The sequence below is a fragment of the Mandrillus leucophaeus genome, unplaced genomic scaffold (genome assembly GCF_000951045.1).
Source record: "Mandrillus leucophaeus isolate KB7577 unplaced genomic scaffold, Mleu.le_1.0 Scaffold36, whole genome shotgun sequence".
NCBI classification, from domain to species: domain Eukaryota; kingdom Metazoa; phylum Chordata; class Mammalia; order Primates; family Cercopithecidae; genus Mandrillus; species Mandrillus leucophaeus.
Genome location: NW_012103809.1, coordinates 4,614,625 through 4,640,307, shown reverse-complemented (window position 1 = coordinate 4,640,307; position 25,683 = coordinate 4,614,625). Strand labels below are relative to the sequence as shown.

The 25,683-nt window shown below is 45.8% G+C and overlaps 2 protein-coding genes across 2 annotated transcripts in view; one reads left to right on the top strand and one right to left on the bottom strand.

Annotated features, from left to right (window-relative positions):
• SMIM13 (small integral membrane protein 13) overlaps window positions 1-16,772 on the bottom strand; it is a 45,431-nt gene extending 28,659 nt beyond the window's left edge. Inside the window, exon 1 of the mRNA XM_011989657.1 lies at window positions 16,217-16,772. Within this exon, the coding sequence (XP_011845047.1) occupies window positions 16,217-16,292 (76 nt within the window). The 5' untranslated portion in view covers window positions 16,293-16,772. The remainder of the gene's footprint in view (window positions 1-16,216) is intronic.
• On the top strand, window positions 438-9,718 carry ERVFRD-1 (endogenous retrovirus group FRD, member 1). Its single transcript, XM_011989656.1, has 2 exons — window positions 438-599; window positions 6,570-9,718. The coding sequence occupies exon 2, from the start codon at window positions 6,890-6,892 to the stop codon at window positions 8,501-8,503; it is 1,614 nt and encodes a 537-aa protein (XP_011845046.1). The 5' UTR covers window positions 438-599; window positions 6,570-6,889; the 3' UTR covers window positions 8,504-9,718.
• Window positions 16,773-25,683: the final 8,911 nt, after the last annotated feature.

The window sequence follows — 25,683 nt, the reverse complement described above, 5'->3', positions numbered from 1 at the left end:
AAAAAAAAAAAAAAAAAAGCAGTTCAATCAGGAGGCCATTAGGTTAAGCTGGTTCTGTTAGAGTAGGTAGTCAAGCAGACATGAGCAGGGCAGGAGAGGGCCCCCACCTCAGGAATGTCAGGTGATCATCAGGTGATGATCAGGCGGTTGTTACACTGTTTCTCTAAAATAATAATAATGGGTCGAGGCCAGTACAAGGGAAAGACAGTCTCCCAAAAAGACAGGAAACACCGGAAGCTGGTGATCAGCAACTTCCTGATAAGATCTCCAAAGCTAGGCAAGTGGGCTCAAGCATGCGCACTAAGAAGCAAAAGGACAGAGTTTAACCAGTATATGACCTTCCTCTAGGAACACTTGACTGATATGGGAAAAATGTCTCAAGAAATCATGCGCACAACTTCAGTAAACACATGCACATGTGGCTCCTCCCAAGTGCTGACAGGCCACTGCACATGCAGACAGCCCATCCCAAGACAAAAATCCAAGGAGCAGAAACGGAAACCCCGGAACCATGCCGATGTATAAAACCCCAAGTCAAGGGCTGAACAGGGCAGTCGGATCTCTCAAGTGGTGCAGTGACTCGGATACCTTCCCTAATGGTAAGACATCTCTACGCCTTGCCTTCTTTGGCTAGAGGCGTTCAACCCTCATATGTGGTTTCCTTCTTCTCTTGCACTCTCCTGCTTACTAACCAACCCCTAGAATGATTCCTCTCAGCCACAGTGGCTCTGCTTCCCCTGTCTGCTCTCTCTGCTCACCCTGAGGATGGCTTGCAGGGGTGGGAAGGACCTTGGAGTCTGCACTGAGTAGACCTGAGACACTAATGACCCCCCTGGACAGGAGGCTGATGAGCGTGGTAGGGCTAAAACTTACCACCATGTAGTATCTGGGGTTTCCTCTGCTTTTTCAACTAAAATCAGCTCTTTCCCAAAAACCCATCACCACCTATTCTCCTTTCTCTGTATGTATTCCAAAATGACCTTGCACACCCATTGGACCAACTGCCTTGGGGGTAAGTCTGCCTTTTCTCTGTTCTTACTTTGCATGCCCTGCAACTTTCTTCTCTGCCTTAAACCCACACTCCCTATTTCTTACTCATGCACCCGCAGCTCTTGCTGTGTTAGCCTGGCAACCAAGAGATGGGCTCCCTTATGGATGTCCCTTGGTATTTATACTTGTTACCCTACCAGTTCGGACGACCTCCAACCCTTTCCCTGTCTGTTGGCTCACTGCCGGGACAGACACTAATCAGAACCTCAGCTCTGCCAGCTCCTTATGACTTACCATATGCTTTTCATCCCTGTGATGCTCCAGGGCCATGTTTTTCACTGATTTTTGAAGTGGTTTGCTTGCTTGCATAGGACCTCACTCTGTGGCCCTTAAGGACCCCACCCACTTGCTTTTTTGTTGAGTTAGCGCCTCTTTGGGAGGACGGAATATTCTTTCTCTGCCATTTGCAGGCCCTTATCCCAAACACCAAGTCCTCCAGAGGTTGCTCTGGAGGGCAAATAAACATTGCGCTCTCAAATCCAAGGGCTGCTGTTTCCGCGAGCATATGAAGGCTTTCCATGAGTATTCCTCTTGCCTCCTCCTGCTTCCTCCTGTAGCAGAAGGATTGTTCTATCTATTTAAGCATTTGTTCTGCATGTTACCCTGGGAGGATGAAGAATCCCAAATACAAATTTTCCTCCATTCCTCTAATCACCTCCATGCCCTTCTCAGTATGTATCAGGACCTTCAAAGTTATATTTGAAGGGAGGGAAGGCCAGCCCCCTTGCAGCAATTGGCAGAAAAACAGGCTTCTTGTCTAATTAAAGAACATGGGAAATGTGAATCTGAGAAAAGAGATAATCATTTTGTTGCTAGAATGCTCTGAACAAGAGTCACTATAAGGTCATGGAGATAAGGATATAGGACGCTCAAGGAGGCAGATGCAAGAGACCAAAGTACCCATAGAACAGAGATGAAGACTAGTTCCAGGCTACAAACACAAAACAGGCTACCACTGCAACACAGATGCAGGCTGGTCCAGAAAGGGGATGGGACCAGGGTAGGGGTACCCAGTTAACACTGGCTCATTCCAGAACCCCTTGGATGAATTGCAGGGGGGCACCCTGTTCATTGTGGTCTGCCATAGGCAGAGGACTAAGAGAACAAGGGGAGACACCCTCTTCTCGCCTCTTTTCTTTGCAAACGGGTAATTGTGCCTCCATAAAACAAGATGGGACCAAGGTTGGGGTACCTGGTAAGCACCGGTTCATTCTGGAACCCTTAGGATGAATGGGGGACACTGCCAGACGCAAAGGAAAAATGGATGAATGGGTAACGCCCTACCCACTCTGGTATGCTGTAAGTTCAGGAAGAAGACAGTAGGGAAATTGGAGGGGTTGCCTTCTTTTTCCCTTCTCTCCTCTGTTCTCTCTTTGTGGATGGGTAATCAAGTCTCCATACCACAGGACACACTACTCAGATACATCTTCAAGAACTGGGAAAAGTTTGACTCCCAAACCCTAAAAAGAAAAAGGCTTTTTTCTGTAACACAGCCTGGCTTGAATAAAAGCTCTAGGACCAGGAATCTTGGCCAGAAAACGGAAGCACAAATTTAAATATTATCCATCAACTAGATTTGTTTTGCTACCACCAGGGAAAATGGACAGAAATCCCCTATGTACTGGTCTTCATGGCCCTAAGAAACAACCCTGAAAAGGTCAGGCTTGTAAAACAGATCCACAGCTATAGTCATGCAAACCCTTCCCATTGGTTCAGGAGTCCCCTTATCAGGTTTACCCAGAGCTCAAGCCCCACTGCCCCTTCTACCCAATTATATCAAAGTCTCCCAGAAGCCTTCTCCTCCCTACCCAGGGCCATCCTCTGGACACCATCCCCTTAAGTTATGTCCCATTCAGGAGGTTTAGTGGTCCCAGTGGACCCACTAGAGTCCAGACTCCACTCACTGTGCAACACCTGAGCCAAATTAAAATGGAACTAGTGGAGTTTACGGAGGACCCTGACAAATATATCAAAGTGTTTTCTAAACTGGGCTTAACATATGAACTTACCAGGAGGGACGTCTCAATCATACTAGGACAAACTCTGCCTAAGGGAGAATGTGACTCCATTATAGTGGCGGTTTAACAATTTGCAAACACAATGCACATGACTGACCCTGGTGGCTACCCTGTGGGGGCCACCACAGTTCCCCAGGTCAACCCCAACTGGGATTACAATATCCAGGGGAGTATATGAGCAAGGAACCACAAGTCCCTCCGTCTGATAGAAGGAATGAAAGCTGGCAGAGCAAAGCCTGTGAACTGTAACAAATTGGCCTTAACAGATGAAGGGCCTTATGAAAACTTCACCATTTTCTTAGAGAGGCTAGAAAAGGCCCTAGTGAAACATACTAACCTAGACCCAGATCCACTAGAAGGACAATCGTTCATAAAGGATCATTTCCCTAACTCAAACAACCCCAGATAGTAGGAGGAAACACCAGAAACTAGCACTGGACCCCAGTACCCCTATGCGTGAGATCTGCAAAGTAGGTTCCTTGGTCTTTTACAACCAGAACCAGGAGGAGGAAGAAAGTGCTCAAGAAAAGGACAGGCAAAAGGAAAAGCGACAGTTCCAACTACTGACTGCCCTGCAAACCCGCCAGCCACCTCTGGCCAGCCCCAGGCAGACCCCTTTGCCCAAATGCTACTTCTGTGGGGAGCCAGGCCACACAAGAAGGCAGTGCCCAAACCAGTGGGGACCCCTACCCCCAGCTCTCCATGCTCCAATTGCTACAAGCTTGGCCACTGGGAAACAGGACTACCCTGAAAGATGAAAGGCCTTCAGGACATCCCAACTACGCTCCAGCTGGCTCCTGGATCAAATATCACTATTGAAGGGACAGAGCCAAGGGCTGCCTTGGATGTGCCTAGCAGGACTGTAAGTTTTCTTTTGGACATGAGGGCTGCCTGCTCAGTGCTTATCTCTTTTCCCAGGCAATTACCCTCCTGGGAGAATATGAAGTGCTCATAACCTGGAGGTTTACTCCTCCTCTGTGCTGCCCATGGGGGAAAACCATCTTTTCTCATTCATTTTTAGTGATGCCAGAATACCCTACACACCTTTTGGGTAGGGATATTTTGTTCAGACTAGGGGCTCAGTTAACCTTTCCTCCAGGGCCAACACCCCCTTTTTCAAATGCAATCGTATGCCTCAAGGAAACCATACACAAACTGCTCACAGACCTTTCCATTGATCCAGAGGTCTGGGCCTCAGGAATAACAGGAAAGGCCATAACGGCAATGCCTATAGTAATTCAGCTCAAGAATCCTTCTAGCTATCCTTGTAGAAAGCAGTTTCCTCTTCAGCTGGAGGCCAAAGAGGGATTTCAGCTTCTCACTGAAAAATTTCAAAAACATGGATTATTAATACCCTGTAACACCCCATCTTACCTGTTAAAAAGAGCAATGAAGAACATAGGCTAGTACAGGACCTGCGAATCATAAATAGTCCCACTACACCCAATGCTCCCCAACTCTTACATACTTCTTCCCCAACCTCCAGATGCTCAGCAGTTTCCAGTCTTAGACCTTAAAGACTCGTTCTTTTGTATCTCCCCCTCGACCCATCCTCCTAATTTCTATTTGCATTTGAGTGGGAGAATGAAAAGGAAGGAATCAACAGCTCACCTGGACAGTGCTTCCCCAAGGTTTCAGAGACAGTCCCCACTGGTCTGGGCAAGCCCTGGCTAGAGATTTGCAGGACCTAAGTCTTGAGAGGAGAGAGTGTCTCCTACAATAGATGGACGACCTGTTAATCTGCTCCCCAACAAGAGAACTGGGAATCCAACATCTAGTTCAAAACACTAAATTTCCTTGCAGACAGAGGATACACGGTGTCTGAAAACAGACTCCTAAAGTACCAAGTCTTGTTGTTAGAAAACCCATAGGTAATAGTTGAGCAGTGTTCTACCCTTAACCCAGTTTCCTTACTGCCACTACCAGGAGACCATAACACCACATTTGTGTTGTGAGATACTTAACCAAATTTATGCCAGCCAGGAAGACTAAAAAGATCAGCTCCTAGATAATCCAGATGACATATGGTTTTCAAGTGGGAATAGCTTTGTCAGGGATAGAACTAGCTATGCAGAGTATGCTATAATGTCCCTTCACCAAGTTATAGAGGCTAAAGCTCTGTCCCCGGGGATCTCTGTGCATCTAGCCAAACTCACTGCGCTGACCAAAGCCTTAAACTAGGGGAAAGAAAAAGAGTACATACAGATTCCAAATACACATTTCTGGTGCTTCACACCCACACGGCTATCTGGAAGGAGAGGGTGTACCTAACAGCTCCAGATACTCAAATTAAGTATGGGCCTCAAATCTTAGAGCTATTGGAGGCTGTTCATTTGCCCCAGGAATTGGCAATAGTGCACAGTAAAGGACACCAAAGGGGCTCCGATGAAATTACATGAGGAAACAGGTTAGATGACTAAACAGCTAAAGAGACAGGCATCTCAAAAGATACCTTCATGGGGGCCTTGCTCCTCTCTCTCTCCAATGCAACTGCTCTCTCTCCAATACACTAAGGAAGAAACAGATTGGGCCACCCAACATGGGTATTGAAAAGAAACCAATGGATGGTATAGGTTGGGAGAACTTCTCCGTCTACCTAAAACCTTCCAATGGAAATCATCAAGAGTTTACAGGACTCCCGCCACTTCAGAAAAGACAGTCTAGGGCAAATTTGTAAATGGGTGTTCAGGAGTAAATAAAACTATTTAACAGGTTTGTCAAGCCTGCACTTTGTGCACTATAAATAATCCCCATACGGGGAAGCCTCTCCATCAGTAAAAGGAGAGGTACATACCCTGCAGAGGACCGGCAGATGGACTTCACTCAGCTCTCTGCACACAGCAGGTGTAAGTACCTCTTGGTCTGTGTAGACACCTTCACAGGATGGGTAGAAGCCTGCCTCACAAGGACTGAAAAGGCACAGGAGGTAGCTAAATTCCTCCTAAAGGAACTCATTCCTCAGTTCAGGCGACGCTGGTCATTGCAGAGTGACAAAGGTCCATCCTTCATTTCCCAATTAACTCAACAGGTTAGTAGTGCCCTGGACATAAAGCTTCACTCTGCCAGGAGACTGTAATCTTCAGGAAAAGTGGAAAGAAATAACCAAACCCTCAAACATATCCCCAACAAACTCTGCGAGGAAACAGCACAGCCATGGGTGGACCTCTTAGCTTTAGCCCTCCTTCTGATTTGTTGCCCCTAAGGCTCCCTTGCAATTAAGCCCCTTCAAGGCTTTATATGGTAGGCCATTCCTATATTCTGACATTACTAGCTGAAGAAACTGCCAAAGTCACCCACTACGTTTCTTCTTTAGCAGGCTTCTCGCAGGCTTTCTGGGAATATGGTTTACAAACAAACCAAAATCTGAAGGGGAAAAATCCCCACCTCTATATCCTGTACACTCACAGCTTCTCATTAATGTCTGGAAGGATGGAACCCCAAATTCCCAACAAAATCCTATCTGAAAGGGCCCCTTCACCATTCTATTATCTACCCCTACAGCCATTACAGTACTGGAGATTGCCAGCTAGATCCATCACACTCAAGTGAAGCCGTGGAAAAGCCCTTAAACACCAGAGCCAGAACCAGCAACCTCAGCTCCAGAATACACTTGCGAGGCACTGGAAGATCTAAAATTCCTCTTTAAACAAAAAGATAAGTAATGCCCCACCAACATCCCTTCGCCTCAAAGTAAGGTGATCCCAATACTAGAAATTGTATCGGCAACTGCTCTGATTGTTATCACTATTTTAACCCTAACTTGTACACCAGCAGGAGTTCCATTGGCAGCTCGTTTTGTGACCAGTTTCTCTTAGGTCACCATGGGCCTGCTCCTGCTGGTTCTCATTCTCACTCCTTTACTAGCAGCCTACCGCCATCCTGATTTCCCGTTATTGGAAAAAGCTCAGCAACTGCTCCAAAGTACAGGATCCCCTTACTCCACCAATTGCTGGTTATGTACTAGCTCTTCCACTGAAACGCCAGGGACAGCTTATCCAGCCTCGCCCAGAGAATGGACAAGCATAGAGGCGGAATTACATATTTCCTATCAATGGGACCCTAATCTGAAAGGATTGATGACGCCTGCAAACAGCCTTCTTTCAACAGTAAAGCAAGATTTCCCTGATATCCGCCAGAAACCTCCCATTTTCGGACCCATCTTTACGAATATCAACTTAATGGGAAAAGCCCCTATTTGTGTTACAGCCAAAAGGAAAAATGGAACAAATGTAGGCACTCTTCCAAGTACAGTCTGTAATGTTACTTTCACTGTAGATCCTAACCAACAGACTTATCAAACATACACCCACAACCAATTCCGCCATCAACCAAGATTCCCCAAACCTCCAAATATTACTTTTCCTCAGGGAACTTTGCTAGATAAATCCACCCAGTTTTGCCAGGGACGCCCTAGCTCATGTAGAACTCGAAATTTCTGGTTTCGGCCTGCTGATTACAACCAATGTCTGCAAATTCCCAACCTCAGCTCTCCAGCAGAATGGGTTCTATTGGACCAAACTCGAAATTCTCTTTTTTGGGAAAATAAAACCAAGGGAGCTAACCAGAGCCAAACACCCTGCATCCAAGTCTTAGCAGGCATGACTATAGCCACCAGCTACCTGGGCATATCAGCAGTCTCAGAATTTTTTGGAACCTCCCTCACCCCCTTATTTCATTTCCATATCTCTACATGCCTTAAAACTCAAGGAGCCTTTTATATTTGTGGCCAGTCGATTCACCAATGCCTCCCCACTAACTGGACTGGCACTTGTACCATAGGCTATGTAACCCCTGACATCTTCATAGCCCCTGGCAATCTCTCTCTTCCAATACCAATCTATGGGAATTCCCAGCTGCCCAGGGTGAGGAGGGCAATCCATTTCATTCCCCTTCTTGCGGGACTCGGCATTCTAGCCGGTACGGGAACCGGAATTGCTGGAATCACAAAAGCTTCCTTCACCTACAGCCAGCTCTCAACGGAAATAGCCAAGAACATTGACACCATGGCTAAAACCTTAACGACCGTGCAAGAACAAATCGACTCTTTAGCAGCCGTAGTCCTCCAAAATCGTCGAGGACTAGACATGTTAACGGCAGCACAGGGAGGAATTTGTTTGGCCTTAGATGAAAAATGTTGCTTTTGGGTGAATCAATCAGGAAAAGTACAAGACAACATCAGACAACTCCTAAATCAAGCCTCCAGTTTACGGGAACGAGCCACTCAGGGTTGGTTAAATTGGGAAGGAACCTGGAAATGGTTCTCTTGGGTTCTTCCCTTTATAGGCCCACTTGTTAGTTTCCTACTTTTGCTCCTTTTTGGCCCATGTCTCCTAAATCTAATAACTCAATTTGTCTCCTCTCGCCTTCAGGCCATAAAGCTTCAGACAAACGGTGCGGGATGCCGTCCTCGCAATATTCAAGAGTCAACCTTCTAAAGAGGGCCCCTAGACGGCTCACTAGTGGGACACAACAGAGGCGAAATCCTGCCCCGTCTCCTGTGGATCTGGCTGGATATGGCTTTTGTCAATCCACAGAGCCATCCTGCCCTGACAGCTAGCAAGAGGCCAAGACCCACAGAACAACCACTACAGTCCTTCTGTCAGCAGGAAGCAGTTAAAGAAGACTGACCTTCGTCCATTTTCCCAAATAATTGGGTCTTGGACTCTTGACGGGGAGGAAATGTTGGAGCAGGTAGCTAGTCAGACATGAGCAGGGCAGGGGAGGGCCCCCTCACCAGGAATGTCAAGCAACCATCAGGTGATGGTCAAGCAGTTGTTAAGCTGTGTCGCTAACATAATAATGGATGGCAGCTGGCGCCAGGGAAAGATGGGCTCCCAATAGATAGGAAACACCTGAAGCTGGTCATCAGCAGCTTCCTGATAAAATCTCAGGAGTTGGGCGCGCAGGCTCAAGCAGACACCCTAAGAGGCAAAATAGTGGCATTTAAGTCGCATATGACCTTCCTTTAGGAAGGCTTGACTGGCAAGGGAAAAACTCCTCCAGTGAACACGTGCACAACTTCAGTAAAAACACTGCACATGTGTCCCTTCCCAAGTGCTAGCAGGCCACTGTGCATGCAGACAGCCTGCCCCCAAAAAAAATCAGAGGAGGAGAAATGGAAATCCTGGAACCACGCTAATGCATAAAACCCTAAATCAAGGGCCTAGCAGGGCAATTGGATCTCTCAAGTCGCCCGCTTGGCTCTCTTCAAGTGCACTTTGCTTCCTTTTGTTCTTACTCTACAACTTTCACTCCTGCTCTAAAACTTGAGCCTGGGACTGTCAGGCTACCTTATGCCTCCCTGCCAAATTCCCTCCTCTCCTCCAGCGGGGCAAGGATAGAGTTTGCTGCAGACCCATCGGATCTGCTGCTGGTAACAGTTCCACCATTTAGGTTCCAGCACCAAGCAAACTAACACTCAACTCAGTGTAAACAGCCAAACAAAACTTAAACTTAACCAATTAGAAACCACCAACTAACCTCTAACTAGGTCCTTTCTACTTTAACCAAGTATTTTCTTTGTCTTGCTTCTGTGAGCTCCTTATAAAAGTTTCCCCCTTGTACCTCTGCAGTAAAGACCCAGTTGCTCACAGTTTGGCACTGACTGTTCATGAATCACCCTTACTCAAATAAACTCTCTAAACTGCTAATATGCCTAAGTTGATTTCTTAACACATCTTTGCAAATTGTATGAAAACCAATGAACTAGACAACCTACAAAATTTGTTCACACTTTTCTGTAATCAGCACGTTTTACCTCAGTCTACTATCTTTGAAATATGTACATCATCCTAAGTAAAACTGTATTAATCTAAGGATAGTTTAAATTTCTAAAACCAAATTTAATCTTTAAAAATTGATTTTTTCAAAAGTCAATTAATTCATATATATTCACCTGTACCAAAGTCATCCTCACAGGGTTAATGAGAATTCCGGACAGCAATATAGTTTAATCAAGCTGCACTTTGACCCATTTTCTTGTAACCAAAAGTCACAATACGCTAGATACTGTCCATTTGCATCTCCATGGTTCTTAAAAATAAGATTTTTGAGTTAGAATCATAAGGCTTTTAAGAATTGCTTAAGATGAGGACAGGTGTGGTGGCTCACGCCTGTAATCCCAGCACTTTGGGAGGCCGAGGTGGGCGGATCACGAGATCAGGAGTTCAAGACCAGCCTGGTCAACATAGTGAAACCCGGTCTCTACTAAAAATACAAAAAATTAGCCAGGTGTGGTAGTGCATGCCTGTAATCCAGCTGCTTGGGAGGTTGAGGCATGAGAATCACTTGAACCCAGGAGGCGGAGGTTGCAGTGAGCGGCGATTGTGCCATTCCACTCCAGCCTGGGCCACAGAAGAGACTCTGTCTCAAAATAAAAAAGAATTGCTTAAGACATTTTTCAGGTTCTGGAATTACAGTAAAACAGCTGTCACCAGTTTATGACAAGTTTAAAGACACCCTACAGAGGAATCAAATCAGCATGAGAATAGTGTCTTCATCTCCTGTCCCATAGCTTCACCCCTGGGTTCTTTGACCAATCAATCCGCCCACTCCAAAACCCTTAAACCCTAGCCCCAAACCCCTCCAAGATGGATTTGGAGTTTCCTTCCATCTCCTTCTTCAGAAGCCCTACCATAAAACCTCTTCACTGCAACCTAGCATTGCGAGAAACAGCTCTATTACAGTTACAGTACCTCAATGTAAGATAAATAAGCAGAAACACAGTTGAACCTCAGGATTCCTGAATTATTTGTGAATTTACCTACCAGCTGAAATAAGAGAGGTTGAGTGCATTGCTCAAGCCACACAGCTAGTAAGCGGCAACGCCAGCTGTGTGACTTGATCACACAGTCACAGATCAGCCCAGGTCCAACGCTGATCATATAACAACAAAGTTCGGAAATTAAAAACTGGACAGCTACAACTAAAAATTCATTTTAAGAGACAGAAGATAAAGCCCCAAAGATCCTGCAGAAGAAAGGGGGAGGAGGGAATTAGGAGATAAAAAGATCAATCCAAGAGGTCCAGCATACAACTACCAGAAGTTTCAGAGAGAAAAGAAAAAAAAAAAGAAAATGGAGAGGAGAAAATGATCACAAATCTAGTAGAAAATTTCCCCAGAAATGAGGAAAAAATCTGAACTGAAGGGACCTAGAAAAATGAAAGAGATACATACAAAGGCACATCATTATGACTTTCCAGTATACAATGACAAAAAGGCTATCCAAAAAGCATCTTGAAAGAGAAACCAAGTCATGTATAATGACAAGGAAACAGAAGAAATTTTTCAATACCAGACCTGGAAGCAAGAAATCAATGGAGTAACCATTCTCAAATTTTGGGTGAAAATCATTTGCAACCCCAAAACCTATTCAAATTATCAATCAAGTATAAAGGTAGAATATAAACAAATACAGACATTTTCAGGTATGCATTAGCTCAAAAAATTATTTTTCATGCATTCTTTCCTAAAAAGCTACTAGAAAATGTGCTCCAACAAAAAAAGAATGGAAACTGAAAAAGATAATGACATGAGACCCAGAAAACAGGGTACAGAACAGGACAGAGAAAGTACAACTTCCTGCAGAATGACAGCTGTTGAGAAAGAAGGAAGGTTCTGGAGCTGGGTAGGGGAAGGAGGGGAAAAGCATTCCATTTGAACATGTGGGAACTACTACTGATGAGTGTAAGAGATTGTGGAACATCTGGTAGGGGGCACATAACAATGTACCAAAGTAGGCCAGGCATGGTGGCTCACGCCTGTAATCCCAGTACTTTGGAAGGCCGAGGCGGGTGGATCACAAGGTCAGGAGATCAAGACCATCCTGGCTAACATGGTGAAACCTCGTCTCCACTAAAAATACAAAAAATTAGCTGGGCATGGTGGCAGGCACCGGTAGTCCCAGCTACTCAGGAGGCTGAGGCAGGAGAATCGCTCGAACCCAGGAGGTGAAAGTTGCAGTGAGCTGAGATCGCGCCACTGGACTCCAGTCTGGGCAACAGAGTGAGACTCCCTCTCAGAAAACAAAACAAAACAACAATGTACCAAAGCAACAGCAGGTAAGCTAAAAAGGCAATTATGTATTAACTTCAAAAAAAATGAAGAACCATGTAAGAATGAAAGTGTGGTCATATTACACTATTTAACCAGCAGAGAATAATGTTTATAGAGTCAAAATATAAATCCACACTATTAAGTCAGCTAAATGTATTATCAATGGCAAGGAGAGAAAGAAATGGATGGAGCATCTACCATGGTTAATAATGTCTAAAAATGCAAAAATCAAGAGATAGTAATGAATGTTATTTAGAAATATGAAAGAAGATAACCAGGAAAATAGTGAAACAGAGTTGAAAGGAACCAGCTCTTCATAAGTACTACTGACTTTTGAAACTAGACTGGTGATAAAATATTCTTCATAAAACAGTGTGGCTAGTATGTGAAAAGTGACTTAAGGTGGGTTGGAAAAAAGACTAGTTAGGAGACTAATGCAGGCTGAAGATGAAGGTGGTGGTGGGCACGGAGAAGACAATGTATTTCTGATTTTTTTTTTTTCAAGACGGAGTTTTACTCTTGTCACCCAGGCTGGAGTGCTATGGTGCGATGTCGGCTCACTGCATCCTCCGCCTACTGGGTTCAAGCAGTTCTCTTGCCTCAGCCTCCTGAGCAGCTGGGATTACAGACACGTGCCATCATGCCCGGCAAATTTTTGGCATTTTTTTTTTTTTTAGTAGAGACGAAGATTTGCCAGGTTGGCCAGACTGGTCTCGAACTCCTGACCTCAGGTGATCTGCCTGCCTCGGCCTTCCAAAGGGCTGGGATTACAAGCGTGAGCCGCCATGCCCGGCCTGGAGATAAGGTTTTTAAAGAGGTAATTAAGGTTAAATAAAGTCATAGGGTGAGGACGCATAATCCAGTGACTTATAAAGAGATTCAACACACAAAGAAGAGACTATGTGAAGACACAAGGAGAAGACCACTATCTACAAGCTAAGGGGAGTAGCCTCAGGAGAAAATCAATCCTGCTGATCTCTGACTTCTAGCTTCCAGAGATGTAAGAAAATAAATGTGTTCAGGCAGGGCGCGGTGGCTCATTCCTGTAATCCCAGCACTTTGGGAGGCTGAGGCGGGTGGATCGCCTGAGGTCAGGAGTTCAAGACCACCCTGACTAACATGGTGAAAGCCCATCTCTACTAAAAATACAAGAATTAGCCAAGTGTAGTGGTGGGCGCCTATAATCCCAGATACTTGGGAGGCTGAGGCAGGAGAATCGCTTGAACCTGGGAGACAGAGGTTGCAGTGAGACGAGATTGTGCCATTGTACTCCAACCTGGGCAACAGAGCAAGACTCCAGATCAAAAAAAAAAAAAAGAAAATAAATGTGTTCGGCCAGGCGTGGGTGGCTTACGCCTGTAATCCCAGCACTTTGGGAGGTCGAGGTGGGCAGATCATCTGAGCTCAAGACCCGCCTGACTGACCAACATGGAGAAACCCCATCTCTACTAAAAATACAAAATTAGCCGGGCATTGGGCCAGGCGCAGTGGCTCACGCCTGTAATCCCAGCACTTTAGGAGGCCGAGGCAGGTGGATCACCTGAGGTCGGGAGATCAAGACCAGCCTGGCCAACACGGAGAAACCCCATCTCTATTAAAAATAGAAAATTAGCCAGGTATGGTGCTGCATGCCTGTGATCCCATCTACTCAGGAGGCTGAGGCAGGAGAATCGCTTGAACCCAGGTGGCAGAGGTTGCAGTGGACCGAGATCGCGTCATTGCACTCCAGCCTGGGCAATGAGAGCAAAACGCCGTCTCAAAAAAAAAAAAAAAGATAAGAAAGAAAAGAAATGTGTTGTTTAAGCCACCCACCCAGTCTCCGGTATTTTGTCATGGCAGCCCCGGTAAACTAATATCGCACTCTAGTTTCTCTCTCAAGTCTGGTCTGATCCTTGCCTCCTCTCCCCAAGTTCCCGCCCCATCCTAGTCAAAAGATGAGGCTACTCCATCATCAGTTCTCCCAACAACAACAACAAAAAGTATTGATTACTTCATCATGGAGCTTTTAGTTCTTGATCATTCCAAACAACTAAGGTGTCCTAGCACAGGGGTCCCCATTCCTAGCACACAGGTCCCTGGCCCATGCAGGCGGCGAGTGGTACCATCTGAGCTCCGCCTCCTGTCTGATCAGCAGCACATTAGATTCTCATAGGAGCACCTATTGTGAACCTACGGTGAACTGCGCATAGGAGAGATCTAGGTTGCTCGCTGCTTATGAGAATCTAACTAATGCCTGATGATCTGAGGTGGAATGATTTTATCCCAAAACCATCCCTGCTCCGTCTGTGGAAAAATTATTCTCCACGAAACGAGTCCCTGGTGCCAAAAAGGTTGGGGACTGTTGTCCTAACACACCTCATCTCTCTTACTCTTTAATGTTTCTGAAACTAAAAGCACTTTTAGAAAAATTTGTATAATTAAACCATCAAATAGCTGTTTAGAGACGAGAGCAATTTGGAATTCTGAAGTCACAAAGGTAAATTTGGCAAATATCCTAGCCAAGGTACGGTAGGGTCTACATGTCACATTCCCATGTCCAGGTAGCTTGCATTTTCAAACTAGAAAGGGTAATAAATGCTTTCCCTCCATCCCCACATCCAAACATATCACAAGGAGTTTGTTGTCCTTACTTCAAGAACCTTAAACATCTACAATTAGTTCAATATTCTAATATTCTTCTGCTTGTTGACATCACAAGCAGAAAATTAAGAAGTTATTCAATTGCTTTATCTCATCAGAAAAGAAAGGCTATAAATTAGAAGCTTTAATCTGGTGTTACAGGAAAGAACAATAAATTTTAAACATACATACAAGGCCAGGCGCAGTGGCTCATGCCTGTAATCCCAGCACTTTGGGAGGCCAAGGTGGGTGGATCTCATGAGGTCAGGAGTTCAAGACCAGCGTGGCCAACACGGTTAAACCCCATCTCTACTAAAAATACAAAAATTAGCTGGTCATGGTGGTGGGTGCCTGTAATCCCGGCTACAGCTACTCCAGAGGCTGAGGCAGGAAAATCACTTAAACCCAGGAGGCGGAGGTTACAGTGGGCCAAGATCAGGCCATTGCACTCCTGCCTGGGCGACAAGAACAAGACTCTATCTCAAAAAACAAAATAAAATAAACCTACAAGTTTATAAATACATATACACGCATATGCACAAGTGCACACGTCTTCCACAGCATCACTAAGTAACAATTTGTACATTTATCGTGTAATGAACAAGCCCTATAGTATCTGTATGAATTCTGACCCATTATTACATCAACCTGAACCCATACTTCAGTCTCATAAATATGTGTAAACTCACTGACATGTGTTCTATATACTTTTTAGATTTTCACAATTGCTCAGCCACTTTGCTAAGAGATCTGTGGTTATCAGCTACTATATATGTACAAAGAAATAAAAAAGATCTAAAATTGGGCTAACATAATCCTAAGAAGAAAGTTGAACGTCCTCTCATTCCAAGAAGGAAAATACGCACAGCATTCAAAATAGCACCATTATTATAGAACTGAGAGTTAGGTTACCTGACCCTGGAAGTTTAATATAGCCGGTGTTTTTAAGCTCTGCCTGGTCTCGACATCTCTGCTTGGAATTGAGTTTAAGGCTGAACTCTGAGTAAACAATTGAACGGGTGCTGAAAACCCAACTCTAGCCCACCCGCTGATGAAACGAAGGTGACACCTCTCATCGTTAAGGTAAGAATCTGTGCAAATGAAAAAGGACTAACCAATCACTTCACCTTCGAATGCAGGCCAAGGTTACAATCTGGGCAGCCTGTGGTGAGAATGAAATCAAGAGCAGACGCCGCCGGTGAAGCAAGACAGAGTTTCACTGAGAGTCAGGAAGCCCTGCAGCCTATCCTTTCCCTCCCCCAGGATGCCCGAGGGCCGGCCATGGGTAAAGGGCCCACCTCTGCGCTCAGCCCTAGAGGCGAAGGGACAACAGTTGATTTTAAGACACTTGTCCGTCCACGCCCTTTTTTAAACAAACAAACAAAAAAACAAAAAAACAAAAACCAAAAACAAAAAAACAGCACATCAGCGACCCGGCGTGTGGAACTGCCCCGCGGCTGCCGCCCCCACTCACCGCACACCATCAGCAGCAGGACGATCAGCAGAGTAGCCACGAACACAAGCAGGGTCAGCCCGACGCTGTGCCACATCTTGGGGGCAGAAGGGCGGTCGGCTCGGGGCGGCGGGCGCGGACGGCAGTGAACGAGGGCGGCCGCGCGTCCTGCGCTTCAGCTGCGGGCGCCAGGCGCGGCTGGGCGCCGGGGCGGCATGGGCGGCTGGCGCCCCCTCAGCAGCGCCCTCAGGGGGTGGGGCGGCGCAAAGGCGGGCACTGTGGGACCTCCCGCCCGCCCGATCCCTTTCCCGCCCGGGTGGCCAGAGCGCTGGAGTCAGGCGGGCCGCAGGGCGCCTCTAGTCCGTCATCGCCCCGGGAAGCCGAGGCCGCCGCACCCAGAGACCCCGGCGATCGGATGTGCTTCCATGGCAGACACCGCGCGCCTGTGGGGAGGACAGAGGGTTAGCGCGGGGACACACGGCGGCCACAAGGCCTTCGTCGCTGTCCACCCAAGTGTCTCTGAGACCCCCAGGGATGCCAGATGTCAGCGCCTCCCGGCCGCGGCTGCAGCGGCTTCTCCGCCCCAGGCCCCCTACCGCTGCGGCAGCTCATCACCGAGCTCGCCTCCTCCGCGGCGCGGGGGCGGCTGGGAGATGGAGTGCAGAGCCTGGTGGAGACGGGAGGGCGTTGTCTCGCACGGACTACAACTCCCAGAAAGCAACGCCCACTCGGGCTTTGCTTCTTCCATCCTGGGGCCACTCTGCCTTTGGTCTTGCTCAAGTCGCCTCAGTCGGAAAAACGTGGGCTGGCCTTCTCCGAAGCCGCGGATTTGGCTGCCCGCAGTGCTGAGGCGCCAGTGAGATTTCAACCATTATTCCGTATACGAAGTCGTTTTGTTTCCAGCCGTGATGAAGTACGCCGAGGGAGAAAAGAGGAGGCGGCTGCCTAAAAAACTGGTTGCTCGTGCACCTAGCCCTGTTGCCGGGGGCGAAGGTTGGATATTTGGGACTTGGAGGAAGTACTCAGGTCCCTCATTTTTCCCTTGCAACAGATGTTATGTTCTGTCTTTTCGTAGGTAAAGCATTTCAGAAATGGCCCGCGGGTGACTTAAGGACAGCAGCACTGCCCTCAGATCGCCTGCCTGAGTTGTAAGTTAGACTCAGCTGCTTCCTTGAGACCAAGCGACAGCTGACCCACAGCTTGGAGATGTTGCCGCACTCGCTTACTCCTCTACGAAACAAGACACTTGCATAATCTCAACTATTCTGTCTCCACCTAAAATTAAAACTCCCCACTTCCGCCAGATGACATTCACTTGTTAAAGAGGTGCCCCGAGAAGAATAGAGGGCAAATGTGTCCCTCTTTCAGAAGGAATCAGAGCCTTCGCGTTTTCCTGTGACTCGTTTGCTTCCTGAGATACCTTTCTACTCTTCTAGAAATTACAGTTCCCTGTCTTCTGTCTCCAAAAACAAACACAAAAGTTCGAAGCAGCAATCCCTTGATTTAATAAATGTATCCTGCCATACCCAGCTGCCATGCTATGTGAACTGTGTTCCCTAAGAAGCAACATTAGGAACCGATACCATGTGTAAAAATACATTAAAGGATAATTACTTGCTTTGCAACAGATTTAATATAAATTCCTGTGAAGAGAATGAACCCAGTGAAATTAAGATATATTTACAAAGAAATCAGTTTGTGCTTATTTCATGGATGGTTCAATTACTTTGCGTAAGTAAAGCACATTTTATTAAAAACCAGTTGAAAATAGCCGTCAGGGCTAGGCGAGGTGGCTCACGCCTGTAATCCCAGCACTTTGGGAGGCCGAGGTGGGCAGATCACCTGAGATCAGGAGATCGAGACCAGCCTGGCCAACCTGGTGAAACCCTGTCTCTACTAAAAATACAAAAATTAGCCGGGGGTAGTGGTGGGCGCCTGTAATTTCATCTACTCGGGGGGCTGACGCAGGAGAATCACTTGAACCCTGGAGGCCGAGGTTGCAGTGTGCCGAGATCGCACCACTGCACTCCAGCTTGGGCGACAGAGAGACTCCGTATCAAAAAAAAAAAAAAAAAAAAATGAGTATGTGCCCCAGGACAATAGAAAAACAAGGAATAAAGTGTCACAGAATCCAGGACAAACAAAAAAAAAAAAAAAAAAAAAAAAAAAGCGCCATCAGAAGAACTAAAACAATTTATTTTAAAGGACCTTTTTATCATTGATTCACATATATTGGAATACCTATAGAGGCCAGGCACTGTTCTAAGTGCTGGGGATACAGCAGTGAATAAGACAAAGTGCCTTTACTCAAGATGCTTACATGATGGTTGGAGAAAAACAGACAATAAGCATAAATAGAGAAATCTCAGGGACTGCTATTAATTCAGTCATGAAAATAAGCAAGACAGTGTGATAAATGTAGGTGTGTTATTTTAGCTTGTTGTGGGGGATCAGGGAAGGTCTTCCTGAGGAAGTAACATTTAATCTGAGTCCTGAATGACAAGAAGGGTTCATGGAAAGACCTAGAGAAGAACATACCAGGTAAAGGGAACAGCTAGTGCAAAAGCCACAGGAAGCAAATCAACTTGGCCATTGCTCTAAGCCTTGTCAATGTTTCTCAACTCTGGATGCACATTTCAAATCACCTAGGGAGATTTATAAATTACAAATAGCTAGACCTCATCCCCATACCAAATGAACAGAATCTCTGGGAGTAGGGCCTAATCATGGTTGTTTTTTATTTTTGTTTTTGAGACAGTCTCTGTCTGCCACAGCTGGTTGGGTGCGGTGGCTCACATCTGTAATCCCAGCACTTTGGAGGGCCGAGGTGGGCAGATCACTTGAGGTCAGGAGTTCGAGACCAGCCTGACCAACATGGCGAAACCCCATCTCTACTAAAAATACAAAAAATAGCTGGGTGTGGTGGCAGATGCCTGTAATCCCAGCTACTCAGGAGGCTGAGGCAGGAGAATCGCTTGAGCCCAGGAGGCAGAGGTTGCAGTGAGCCAAGATCACACCACTGCACTCCAGCCTGGGTGACAGAGCGAGACTCAGTTTTAATAAAAATGAAATTAAAAAAATAAGCCCAGCTACTTCCAGTCCTTTTACTATTCTCATCCCTATAAAAAACGCTCTGCTCCCTCCTTTCTGACAGCCTCACTCCTACTTCTGCAATGTCTGTCCACATTCCTCCTCAATAAGATCTTCCTGACTCCTGTTCACTTGTCTAACTCCTCTAAGCCAATGGCTTACTGCAGCCTCGACCTCCTGGGCTCAAGTGATCCTCCCACCTCAGCCTCCTGAGTAGCTGGGACCACAGGCATGCATCACTATGCCCTGCTAATTTTATTTTTTGCAGAGATAGGTTTTTGCCATATTACCTAGGCTGGTCTCGAACTCCTGTGCTCAAGTAATCTGCCCACGTTGGCCTCCCAAAGTGATGGAATTACAGGCATGAGCCACCACACCTGGTTATCAGTCTTGTTTATACATTGGAATTACCCAGGGAGCTTTAAAAACATTCTTAGGTTTTGGGCTGGGCGCCCGGTGGCTCACACCTGTAATCCCAGCACTTTGGGAGGCCGAGGCAGGAGGATCACTTGAGGTCAGGAGTTTGAGACCAGCCTGGACCACAAGGTGAAAGCTCATCTCTACTGAAAATGCAAAAAAATTCAGCCAGGCATGGTGGCACATGCCTGTAATCCCAGCTACTTGGGAGGCTGAGGAGTGAGAATTTGTGGAACCCGAGAGACGGAGGTTGCAGTGAGCCAAGATCATGCCACGGCACTCCAGCCTGGGAGACAGAGCAAGACCCTGTCTCAAAAAAAAACCCAGGCTGGAGTGCAGTGGCCGGATCTCAGCTCACTGCAAACTCTGCCTCCCGGGTTTACGCCATTCTCCTGCCTCTGCCTCCCTAGTAGCTGGGACTACAGGCGCCCGCCCCCTCACCCAGCTAGTTTTTTGTATTTTTTAGTAGAGATGGGGTTTCACCGTGTTAGCCAGGATGATCTCGATCTCCTGACCTCGTGATCCGCCCGTCTCGGCCTCCCAAAGTGCTGGGATTACAGGTTTGAGCCACCGTGCCCAGCCAAAAAAATTTCCTAGGTTTCATACCAGGAATACTGAAGGCAGGGAAGGAGGTATAGAGGAGCTGTAAGTTTTTTAATATTCTCCATGTTTTGATGAACAGACTTGAGAAACACCAGTGTAAATTACATTTAGCAATTGTGTGCCCACCTTGTGATAGCCCTTGGATTGTTTCATATTTAGCAATTCAAATATATATATATATATGTTCATATATGTCTTACTTCAGGCTGCTATAACAAAATACCTTAGATTGGGTAGTTTATATACAACAGAAATTTATTGTGTACAGTTTTGGAGGCTAAGAAGTCCAAGATCAAAATGCCAGCAGATTCAATGTCTGGTGAGAGCTCGCTGCTTCATAGATGGCACCTCTTGCTGTGTCCCTACAAGGTGGAAGAGGCAAGGGAGTTCACTCAAGCTTTTCAGGTTTGCTTTTTTGTTTTTTCGTTTTTTTCTGAGACAAGGTATCACTCTGCCGCCCAGGCTAGAGTGCAGTGGCACGATCATGGCTCACTGCAGCCTTGACATCCCTGGGCTCAGCTGATCCTCCCACCTCTGCCTTTAGAGTAGCTGGATCTATAGGCATGTGCCACCACTCTCCTGGCTAATTTTTTGTATTTTTTGTAGAGATGGGGTTCCACCATGTTGCCTAGGCTGGTCTCAAACTCCCAGGCTCAAGTGATCCGCCGGCCTCAGCCTCCCGAAGCGTAGGATTATAGGTGTGAGCCACCACACCCGGTCCTTGAGCTTCTTTTACAAGGGCACTAATCTCATTCAAGAGGGTGGAGCCCTCATGACCTAATCATTTCCCACAAGCCCCACTTCTTAATAGTATCACATTGGGCATTGGGGTCCAACATAAGAATTTTGGGGGGACACCAACATTCAAACCATAGCAGTAGAAATACACACATGTAAATACAAATATGTACATATGTCTTCTTTCCCATATCTGATTCTTCGTGGGGGAACACTTACCTCTCCTCCTCTGCTATTTCCTTCCATGAGGGAGGCAGTTCAGGTGGTGTAATTACAATATGTCTGGTCTCTCTGTGCTCTTTTATCCCCTCTGTCCCTGGTCAGGGGAGGAGTGATTTACTTAACTGGTGCCTTTAGGAAAAACTGGGTTTGCAGAGCTCGACTTTTCCCAGATTCCTCTTGAATCTGAGCTGCTTATGCGTTATATCCACATAGGCCAGCAGCAAAGGGAAGTCCACACTAGTTGCTTCAACTTAGGTCCAGTCAACAGGCCTGACTGGCTCGCACGTTATTTTTTGTTCTCTGACGTAACCTTATTATTAAAGGTAATATTTTTACCTCCAAATGTCTTACTTCTTGTTTTAATTTCTCAGTTGAGCAGCAGTATTGTTTTCTCTCAGCAATCCCATACTTCTTTTAAGATAATTAAGAGAAAGAGTCATGTCTCATTAGATTGGTATTAAAACAAAGAGAGAGAGAGGAGCTATGAACTCAGCATTTATGTGTTATCACAGAGTAGGTGCTTGTCAGATTTTGATCCAAATGTTTGATCTCTAAAGCCTCGCAAATTTTAGCCATTAGATCACTAAATATTGTGGGAAGAATATGCTAAATGCGGGGTGGATACAAGGTAAGACAAGATTCCTGCCCTCATGGAAAATCCAGTCCCACACCAAGTATTTACCAAACACCTACACCTACTTTGTGCCACGCACTGTGTTTGCTAGTAGCAGTACAAAAATAAATATGCTCCCTGATATAAAATAGCCCAGCCTGGCTCAGTATTTTTCAATGTTGACCTATCTGTGCATCATGAAATTAATTCAGTGAGCATCACAACCAGTACTTTAAGGACTAGAATAGAAGCCATAAATGTATATCACAAGTAGTAAGGGCAAATACTATTCACGGAACTTTTATTTCAGTTATTTATGTATGTGGGTGTGTGTATTAGTGGAGTGTGTGTGTGAACTGAGTTGCAATGCAAATATATTCTTACTATGGGTTATAGTTTATAAAAAGATGAAAAATCCAGTCTAGTAAAAGGGAACCAGACATGTATATATGTGACTTTTTTTTTCTTTTTTTTTTTTTTTAGATGGAGTCTCACTCTGTCACCCAGGCTGGAGTACAGTGGCTCACTGCAACCTCTGCCTCCCAGGTTCAAGCGATTCTCCTGCCTCAGCCTCCCAAGTAGCTGGGATTATAGGCATGTGCCACCACGCCCAGCTAATTTTTGTATTTTTAGTAGAGATGGGGTTTCGCCATGTTAGCCAGGCTGGTCTTGAACTCCTGACCTCAGGTGATCCACCTGCCTGGGCCTCCCAAAGAGCTGAGATTACAGGTGTGAGCCACCATGCCTGGCCGACTATTTTAAATATTACTTTACATGTATAATATAGGATTTTTCAGATGTGATTGAGGCTTAGTGACTCTAAAAAAATTTGTAGTAGGTAATGAATTGAACTGACATCCAAACCCAGGTCAGTATGACTTAAAATAAAATTTTGTTTCCATTGTACCACAGACAGAAAAAGATCTGGGGGAAAGGAAAGATTGAGGGAAAAACCTTGAGCAGATTCTTGAGGTCATGAGTACATTTGTGAGCGGGATGGTTAGGATGCCTAAGATTCCATGGAAAAGATAACAGTTCCTTTCAGTTCTGAAAAATTTGGAGTAGAGGGAGACTATGGTGGTTAAGCTCCTGCTCTGCAATTCAGCTCTGGCTTTGAATTCTAACTAACTTAGTTGAATCACTTCATCTCTCTAAGCCTCTTACTAATGTTTAATACAGTAACAATAAATTTATTATTACTAATAATACAGTTGACCTTCAAACAACATAGGTTTGAACTGCACAGTTTCACTTACATAAGGGTTTTCTTCTACCTCTATCATTGCTAAGACAGCAGAACCAACCCCTCCTCTTCCTCCTCCTCAGCCTGTTCAATGTATGGACTGCAAGGATGAAGACCTTTATGATGATCCACTTCCAGTTAATGAATAGTAAATATATTTTCTAGTCCGTATGATTTTCTTTTATTATTTTTATTTTTATTTTTATTTTTTTTGAGACAGAGTCTCACTCTGTCACCCAGGCTGGAGTGCAGTGGTACGATCTTGGCTCACTACAACCTCCGACTCCCAGGTTCAAGTGATTCTCCTGCCTCAGCCTCCCAAGTAGCTGGGATTACAGGCACGCGCCACCACGCCTAACTAATTTTTGTATTTTCAGTAGAGACGCGGTTTCACCATGTTGGCCAGGATGGTCTCAGTCTCCTGACCTCGTGATCTATCTGCCTCAGCCTCCCAAAGTGCTGGGATTACAGGCGTGAGCCACCGTGCCCAGCATGGTTTTCTTAATAACATTTTCTTTTCTCTAGCTTACTTTTTTGTATAAATAAAATAATAGCATATAATACAAATAACATACAAAATACATGTTAATTGACTGTATATGTTATTTGTAAGGCTTCTAGTCATTCGTAGACAGTATTAGTAGTTAAGTTTTTGGGAAGTCAAAAGTTATATACACGTTTTTGACTGCCTGGGGGGGTTTAGCATCCCTACCCCCACCCTGCATTGTTCAAGGGGGAACTGTAGTGCCTTCTCCATGGAATCATTTTGAGAATGTAATGAGATACTACATAGAGCTTACCTAGCACAGTGTCACCCTGCACTTAGGATGCCTTCAATAAATGCCATTAATATCTTCATAACCTAATTTATATATTTTTACTATTTTTTTGAGACAGAGTCTCGCTCTGTCACCTAGGCTGGAGTATAGTGGTGCGATCTTGGCTCACTGCAACCTCTGCCTCCCAGGTTCAAGATTCTCCTGCCTCAGACTCCCAAGTAACTGGGACTACAGGTGCACACCACCACACCCAGCTAATTTTTGTATGTTTTCATAGAGATGTGGTTTCACCATGCCAGTTAGGCTGGTCTCGAACTTCTGACCTCAAGTGACCCGCCTGCCTCAGCTTCCCAAAGTGCTGGGATTACAGGTGTGATCACCACACCTGGCCCTAATTTATTTTAATATAAGGGAAGGAACTGGGTAGCAGGACTGGTTTCATTAAATTCATTTTTACTTGATTTGGAAAAGAGTCTGTTAGAATTTGATCAGAAAGCCAGAACCACCGAAAGGGGCATGGAATATAGGATTTACTGTAGGAGTTAAGTCTCAGGCAATTGTGGGAGCTGACAGGACAGCCCAAACAGGCTGTTGTTTCCATGTCTACTGTTGAGCCTACAGTCGCTGAAACAGCAGTTGGGAAGGAAAGTTGGATGTGAACAAGGGCAAGGGCGAACTGGAAACTGCAAGGGCAAACTAGGACCAACGAAGACAATCAGACCCTGCAAAGACTAACTGGAACCAGCACCCTCCTCTCCCCACTTCCAACCTTGATGCCGTAGATACTGTGTAGAAGAAGCTTGTGCCCTTCACTATGGAACTGAGCATGCACTCAGTCCAGGAGTTGAAGAAACTGATGGGAGAGGTCTGGCAGGAGCTGGAGTGTATTCGTTTCCTAGGGCTGCCATAGCAAAGTACCAGAGAAATGCGGTGGCTTCCACTACAGAAAGTGAGTCTCTCACAGTTCAGAAGGCCGGGACTCCAAAAGCAAGGTATTGGCCGGGCCATGCTCCCTCTGAGGGCTCTAAGGGAGAGTCCTTTCCAGCTACTGGTGGCTATGGCAGTCCTTGGCCTTCCTTGGCCAAGCTGCGTCACTCCAATCTCTGCCTCCACCATCACACAGCATTCTTCCCTGCGTGTCTGTGTAGCTGTGTCTTCACATGGCCTTCTTATAAGGACACTAGTCATGGGATTTAGGGCCTACCGTAATCCAATAGGACCTAATCTTAACATAACTAATTACAGTTGCAAAGACCCTATTACCAAATGAGGTCACATTCTGACATTACTGGTCAATGTGAATTTTGACAGGACAACACTGCTCAACACAGTACATAGGGGAACTGTGGTTTGGGGTGCTTTCCCATGCCTATGAGGTGAGCTAGCTGCAGAGCAGTGACAATATGCCTGCCCTTCACCAGTCACTAAAGCATTAAAAAAAAATGGCAGCTGCTTCATTTCAACCTCTCAAATATCATCCAACACGTCTTTATTGGCCAACGCTGATCCAGAAACATAAAGGAAAGTAAATACTGAGAAATTCCAGTTTCATGAAATTGTTATAATACATGGTCACTACACAGTGAGAGTCACTGATGACTCTCAAGTCAAAAAGACTTGATGGGAACGTTGTTTTAAAAATATTGATCTGGCAGCAAAGTGGAGGAGAGATCAGGGGTAAGAAAAGATTGCAGGCTGGGCGCGGTGGCTCAAGCCTGTAATCCCAGCACTTTGGGAGGCCGAGACGGGCGGATCACGAGGTCAGGAGATCGAGACCATCCTG

What these genes read in the sequence shown, in the direction of transcription:
- ERVFRD-1 (XM_011989656.1), top strand. Translation starts at nt 6,890, where the DNA reads ATGGGCCTGCTCCTGCTGGTTCTCATTCTCACTCCTTTACTAGCAGCC.